Below are 7,104 nucleotides of genomic sequence, written 5' to 3'. Positions count from 1 at the left end.
TCCCCCTTCCCATCGCATTTCTCGCGTGTCCTTCCATTCCCTCCGTTTATCCTGCCTTTTCTCTCTCCTTCCCATAGCATTTCTCGCGTGTCCTGCCATTCCCTCCGTTTATCCTGCCTTTTCCCTCTCCTTCCCATCGCATTTCTCGCGTGTCCTTCCATTCCCTCCGTTTATCCTGCCTTTTCTCTCTCCTTCCCATCGCATTCCTCGCGTGTCCTTGCATTCCCTCCGTTTATCCTGCCTTTCCCCTCTCCTTCCCATCGCATTTCTCGCGTGTCCTTCCATTCCCTCCGTTTATCCTACCTTTTCCCTCGCCTTCCCATCGCGCATCTCGTCGGCCTGTCGATGCAAGCAGAGGTCGCGAAGGCAAGCGCACGCACAGACAGACGCACGCGGCCTAATCTCCCTAATGTCTTTATAAACGAGAACTCCTTGGGCGTAACTTTCCGAGTCCTCCGCCCGGGAAACAAATGGCAGAAAAGGAGGGAGGGAAGGAGGGAAGGAAGGAGGGAGAGGGAAAGGAGGGAAGGAGGGAGGGAAGGAGGGAGGGAAGGAGGGAGGGGAAGAAGGGAGGGGAAGAAGGGAGGGAAAGGAGGGAGGGAGGGAAAGGAGGGAGGGAGGAAAGGAGGGAAGGAGGGAAGGAGGGAGGGAAAGGAAGGAGGGAGGGAGGGAGGGAAGGAGGGAAGGGAGGGAGGGAAAGGAGGGAAGGAGGGAGGGAGAGGGAGGGAGAGAAAGGGGGAAGGCTGCACTCGCCCTCACCCTCGCCACAGGGGTCAAACAAGGTCAAGAGCAGCACCTCCTCCCAAACGCTTCACGTCACAAACAAAAACTAGGTCAAGTGGGCGCCGGTGCAAAGATGCCGGTGTCAGGCTAGGTCACGTCTGCAGGGCCGCCCCGCCCGCACCGGGACGAGAGAAAGGCGGAACGAAGAGACAATAGGGCAGAACGAGAGAATAATGGAAAAAAGGGGGGGGGGAACGGGGGAAAAGGGTGTGACGCCAAAAAAGGAAAAAAAAACACGTCCCCGTCTTCCCCCTCCCTTTCCTCCCTCACGTTTTCACCCCTCCCCCTTTTTCCTCTTCTTCCTTCCCCCCCTTCCTTCCTTCCTTCCCCTTCCTCCCCCCCCCCCCCTCCCCCCCCCCCTTTCCCCCCTTCCCCCCTCCCCCCCTCCCCCCCCCCCTCCCCCCCCTCCCCTCCCCTCCCCTCCCTTCCCGTCCCCTCCCCTCCTCCCTCTCCCCTCCCACAAACAACAAACAACAGAGATTCCTGAAGACGCGATGGAAGGGGGGCCCAGCGCAAGCCAGAGGCGAGTGATACATATGCATGCAGGTGTCACCAGGCCTTGTCAACACGTAATCCAACAGCAACAGGATGCAGCGGCGGCCACTGCAACAGACCCACAGGAATATTTTAAGAAGCGGCTCGCGGTGGGGGGAGGCCACAGCGACCCCGCATAATGGGAGGAAAGGGAGGGGGAGGAGGAGATTTGAATACGAGTGAGAAGAGGGTGAGAGGCAGGGGGGGGGGAAAGGGGGGGGAAGGGAAGGGGGAGAAAGAGAGCGGGGTGAGAACGAGGGGCGAGGGGGGAACGGGGGAGGGGGAGAACGAGAGGGGGGAGAAGGGGGGGAGGAGAAGAGAAAAAAAAAAAAAAAAAAAAAAAAAAAAAAAAAAAAAAAAAAAAAAAAAAAAAAAAAAAAAAAAAAAAAAAAAAAAAAAAAAAAAAAAAAAGGCGGTTAACAACGGGGCGGGCGGGGCAAGGGGGGGCGGGGGGCGGGCGGCGGGGGGCAATGACAAAAATAGGAGGAGGGTGAAGAGATAAGGGAAAAAAACAAATTGGGGGGTTGGAAGGGGGGGAAGGGGGAAAAAGAAGAGGAAAGAAAAAAAGGAAAAAAAAAAAAAAAGGAAGGGGGGGGGGGAAAAAGGAAGATGAAGAAAAAGGGGGGAAAAAAAAAGGGGGGGCAGAGGAGTAAGAGGACGAAGAGGCAGAGAAAAGAAGACGACGAAGAAGAAGCAGCAGAGGGCGCCGTCAACGCCTACAGCGCCACTTTCTCCCCTGGCGGCCAGTTTCCCGCCCGTTAAGTAAGCCCGCGACCGATTCTTCCCCCTCCCCCCAACCCCCCACCCCGAAAAAAAAACTGGTATAATACCGGGATCCGACGCACTCTCCCTTCCTGCAGCGCTGGCACCGCGGACTCTTGCAACACACGCCCTCCGACGCGGGATCCTCCTCCGGATCAGCCGCCGCGGGAAGCCTTTTTGGCCGAAGATGATCAAGCGGCGTCCTGATCGGCGGCCGAGCCCGAGGAGAGCGGCGCCCCCCGTCGGTGACTCGGGGAGGTCGCGCCGCCGAGGAGGATCGGTTCAGACTCGAATTCACATCCTCACAGGGCCACACATCCAGCCTTACACTCTCACACACAACCTCACACCCTTAAAGAGCCTCACAGACAGCCTCACGCCCTCACAGACTCCCTCATCCCCTCACAGACCTCACATCCTCACAGGGCCATACATCCAGCCTCACTCCCTCACACCCTTAACATACATACACACATATTTATTCATATATACATGTACACATACTCACACATCCATACATACATACACACATTTATTCATACATACATGTACACATACTTGCACATCCATACATACATGTACACATACTTACACATCCATACATACATGTACACATACTTACACATCCATACATACATGTACACATACTTACACATCCATACATACATGTACACATACTTACACATCCATACATACAGGTACACATACTTACACATCCATACATACATGTACACATACTCACACATCCATACATACATGTAATACATGCATACATGTATTCACATGCCTACTTACACATATACATACATACAAAAGTACATACATACATACATACATACATACATACATACAAAAGCACACATACGTACATAAATACACGCGCACACACAGACACAGACACACAGACACACATCTTTTTCTCACTCTCGCAGCGCACATTACATTCCCATTTCGCCGTCCAGCATCTCGCCCAGCCTCGGCCGTCCCTCATCTCCCTCACACCCTCATCATAGCCTTACTCATTATGGCCGCAGTCTTTCACGCCCCATTCAGAGCTTCCCGGGCTCATGTGCACTCACAGAGCCTCACACCCTCACAGAGCCACACAGCCTCTCACCCTCAAAGCTTCCCAGGCTCATACCCTTGCAGAGCCCAGCACACAGCCTCACACCCTCACAGAGCCACACAGCCTCTCACCCTCAAGAGACAGCCTCATACCCTTGCAGAGTCCCGCACACAGCCTCACACCCTCATAGAGCCACAAAGACAGCCTCACACCCTTGCAGGGACACAATTACAGCCTCACACCCTCAATGGCAGCCTCATACCCCACAGAGCCATACAGCCACACAGCCAGCCTCACACCCTTACAACCATCCTTGCACCCTCACTCCCTCACAGAAAACCTCACACCCTCAAAGGGCCAAACAGCCAGTACTCTCACACCCAGCCTCGCCCCCTCACAGACATCCTCTCATCCTCACAGGGACACACATCCAGCCTCACTCCCTCACACACAACCTCACACCCTTAAAGAGCCTCACAGACAGCCTCACGCCCTCACAGACTCCCTCATCCCTTCACAGACCTCACACCCTCACAGGGCCATACATTCAGCCTCACTCCCTCACACCCTTAAAGAGCCTCACAGACAGCCTCACGCCCTCACAGAGCCTCACAGACTCCCTCACACCCTCACAGCGGGCCGGGTTCTCTCCTCCGACCTGCAGTAGCTATGATATTGATCTGCCTCAGCCTCCCGTCCGCCCACCCCTCCCCTGCTCTCTTCTCTCCCCTTTCCTCCCTCTCTCTCTCTCTCTCTCTCTCTCTCTCTCTCTCTCTCTCTCTCTCTCTCTCTCTCTCTCTCTCTCTCTCTCTCTCTCTCTTTTGTCTCCTCCCCCTTCCATCCATCTCTTTTCTCTCTCTTCTCTCCCTCCCTTCCATCTCTCTCTCTCTCTCTCTCTCTTCTCTTCTTCTTCTCTCTCTCTCTCTCTCTCTCTCTCTCTCTCTCTCTCTCTCTCTCTCTCTCTCTCTCCCTTTTGTCTCCTCCCTTCCATCTCTCTCTCTCTTGTCACCTCCCTTCCATCCATATCTCTATCTTTCTCTCTCTTGTCTCCTCCTTTCCATCTCTCCCTCTCCCTCTCCCTCTCCCTCTCTCTCTCTCTCTCTTGTCTCCTCCCTTCCATATCTCTCCCTCTCTCCCTCTCCCTCTCTCTCTCTCCTTTCCATCCATTCTCTTCGTCGGCTGTTCCGAGAGTCGTCCCTTCTGTTCCGTGCCGCTTCGAGTGTGAGAGTCTTCCCCGCCAAGTTCTTCTCTGTAACGGATGTCGTGGTCTTCATCTCCCGAGGTCCGTTCAACTGGCACGGGCTCTCTTCTTCGGAGCAATCTCAATTTCTCACTCTCTTCCTCTCTTCCTCTTTTTTTTCTTCCCTCTCTCCACCTCTTCCCCTCTTCCCCTGTCCTACCTTCCCCTCTCCTCCATACCTACCTACCTACTTACCTACCTACCTACTTACATACATACATACATATATACATACATACATACATACATACACACAAAAATACATGCATACATATACACATATATACACACAAAAGAGTAAGGAAAATAAGTGATCAGCTGATGAACAGAAAACAAAAACAGAAGAACAACAAATCTCGTCCATATAACAGGAGCTCGCAGTGTCCACCGTCAGCGTCTATCCTTCGGCACTGTTTTTTTCTTTTTCTTTCTTTCTTTTTCTTTTTCCTCTTCGTTTTTCCTATTTGCATCCCTTTCTTGCTCTCCCCTCTGCCTATCCTTATCCGTGTTTCTCTCATCCCTTAAAAAAAAAAAAATGCCCCTGCCCCTGGTACCCTCTACCCCTACCTACTCTTCGTCTTCATCCGTACCCACGCCCCCCCCCCACTCCTGCCCCTTCTCTCCCCGGCCTCAGGAACTGAAAAATGAGTCGTACTAATGGACTTCCTCCTCTTTCTTCCTCTTTTTTTTCCTGTTTCTTCTTCTTCCCCTTTTTCTTTCTTCCTCCTCCTCCTTCTAACTCTAATTCTTTACTTTCTTCTCTTCTTTTTATCCTTCTCGTTTTTCCTCTTCCTCCTTTTTTCTCCTTTTCCTTCCCCTTCTCCTAATTCTTCCCATTCTATTTCTTTTTCTCCTTCTCCTTTACCCCTCTTTCTCCTCTACCACCTTCTTTCTCTTTCTCTTTCTTCACCCCCTCCTTTCTACCCCATTCCAAATCTTCTTCCAGTTCCACCTTCTCCTCTGCTCCCCCTCTCGCCTCCTCCTCCTCCTCCTCGGATGCCTACGGGCGACGCTCGTGATTAATACAGTGCCTCGCGCGCCTCACCGGAGTGCCAGAGTGGAGGCCCCGGATGCTAAAAGGCAGTGGAAGCCTCCAGGTGATAAAGAGAGAGGGGGGAGGGAGAGATAGAGAGGGGGAGGGAGGGACAGAGAGGGGGAGGGAGGGACAGAGAGGGGGAGGGAGGGACAGAGAGGGGGAGGGAGGGACAGAGAGGGGGAGGGAGGGATAGAGAAGGGGAGGGAGGGAGGGATGGCGAGGGGAGGCGATACATGGTGCCTCTCCCTCGAGTTTTCTCCCCTCCCACTCAAGGAGATGGCTGTGGCACTGGAGAAAGATGGCGGGCCCCTACATGCCTCTCGCAGGAGGCTATGCCTTGGGTCGAGCTGAAGCAGAGAGCCTCCACACCTCAAAGGATGCGTCCTCGAGAACCCGTGATGAAAAGGACACGCGCCTCGCCCTCGCCCTCGAAAGGATCTTCCTCCCCTTCAGCGCGCGAAGGAAGCAAACCTCGACCGTATGGATCAGCCTACGTGCAGGAACCGGGCTGCCAGCGTAGGGGAACGAGCGAAGCATCGGGCGGAGGCGAAGAAACAAAGCCGATTCCAGAGTTAATCCTTAGGCTTACGGGAGCGCCAAGTCCCCAGACGAACAGAGAGGAAAGGCATTATTCGGCGTCCTCCCCCGCACGGCCGCCCGCGATGCCAGCGCAGCGCCTGTGTCAACGCGAGGGCGGCAATAAGCACTCGGCCGCAAAGTGTGTCAACAAGTCTCCTCTCTTCCCGCGTCGAGTGCGCATAACAGGCTTAGAGTGAGATGAATACACGCTCCGGATCATTCCTCACGTCCGCCGCCGCTGGTACTACGGGATCAGCGCCCCGGCTCGTTCGGCGACGCTCCCGTGTCAAAACTCGTGCTCACCTTTAAAGACCATTACGCAATCAGGCGGCCTCGTCCAATACCTGCTATTTCAGAAACACCACCACGGAGATAAATCGATAGGAAAGCAAAAATCCCAAATGAATTTCTCTCGCCCAACGGCCCGCTGTGCAGCCAGCTCCCCGCACATCTCTCTGTCCGATCGGCTGCACATCCGGACGTCCTCGGCGCAAAAATCGAAATTCACATAACGGCGCGGTCGTGCTGCGGTTTCTGACCATGATGTAACTGAGTTTACAAGTCGTGCTCGTCGCCGCCCTCTTGTTTTCCTTTTCGCTCCCGACCTGCGGCCCTCTTCCCATTGGTCGGGCGAGGCGCGTTGCAAGCCCCCTTCCCATTGGCCGGCTGGACGGTCCGTAATCCCCGACACCGAGAAAGAACGCGTCCCATTGGCTGGCGTGAAAAGGGCCGTCCCATTGGCTAACTGGCCGCGGGCACAACAATGACTGGGGAAGAAAAGTCCTTTATCCTCTCTCCAAGGGACTGTAATATGCTCCTCCTCGCAGAAGAGAAGCCGGGGCCATACCCGCGCCCTCGGAGGCTGCTCCGGAGGCCATCGAGCGGAGTCTTCGGGAAATATCCCCCGCCTGGCCGCCGCGAGAGCCGGGTCAGCAACCCCAAACAACAATATGCGACTGATATTGCCAAAAAAGGCGGGGGAGGGGGGAGGGGGGCGGGAGGGGGACGAAAAAGTATACAATATGAGCAAAATAGTTTTAGCGCATTGGGGGAAAAAGGCGACCGTATGAACCCGGCCTTCGAGCGGGCCGCACAATGCCAATA

The 7,104-nt window shown here is 54.4% G+C and overlaps 2 protein-coding genes across 2 annotated transcripts in view; both read left to right on the top strand.

Annotated features, from left to right (window-relative positions):
• Nucleotides 1-2,266: 2,266 nt before the first annotated feature.
• LOC138860929 (soluble scavenger receptor cysteine-rich domain-containing protein SSC5D-like) lies at nucleotides 2,267-6,960 on the top strand. The gene is made up of 4 exons (XM_070119489.1): nucleotides 2,267-2,517; nucleotides 3,042-3,808; nucleotides 5,748-5,937; nucleotides 6,828-6,960. The coding sequence occupies exons 1-4, from the start codon at nucleotides 2,267-2,269 to the stop codon at nucleotides 6,958-6,960; spliced, it is 1,341 nt and encodes a 446-aa protein (XP_069975590.1).
• A 135-nt stretch (nucleotides 6,961-7,095) lies between these two features.
• Nucleotides 7,096-7,104, top strand: part of LOC138860928 (uncharacterized) — a 2,413-nt gene continuing 2,404 nt past the window's right edge. The window contains exon 1 of the mRNA XM_070119488.1: nucleotides 7,096-7,104. This exon is cut by the window's right edge and continues 230 nt beyond it. Coding sequence (XP_069975589.1) covers nucleotides 7,096-7,104 — 9 coding nt within the window.

Source organism: Penaeus vannamei, unplaced genomic scaffold (assembly GCF_042767895.1).
Source record: "Penaeus vannamei isolate JL-2024 unplaced genomic scaffold, ASM4276789v1 unanchor275, whole genome shotgun sequence".
NCBI classification, from domain to species: Eukaryota; Metazoa; Arthropoda; class Malacostraca; order Decapoda; family Penaeidae; genus Penaeus; species Penaeus vannamei.
The sequence above is the reverse complement of the archived record's forward strand: the minus strand, read 5'-3'. Positions and strand labels throughout refer to the sequence as shown.

Coding starts and splice junctions, on each gene's coding strand:
- LOC138860929 (XM_070119489.1), top strand. CDS start 2,267: ATGATCAAGCGGCGTCCTGATCGGCGGCCGAGCCCGAGGAGAGCGGCG. Junction 2,518..3,041: donor CTCACAGGGCCATACATCCA/GCCTCACTCCCT, acceptor TTCGCCGTCCAG/CATCTCGCCCAGCCTCGGCC. Junction 3,809..5,747: donor GTTCTCTCCTCCGACCTGCA/GTAGCTATGATA, acceptor TGCCTCTCGCAG/GAGGCTATGCCTTGGGTCGA.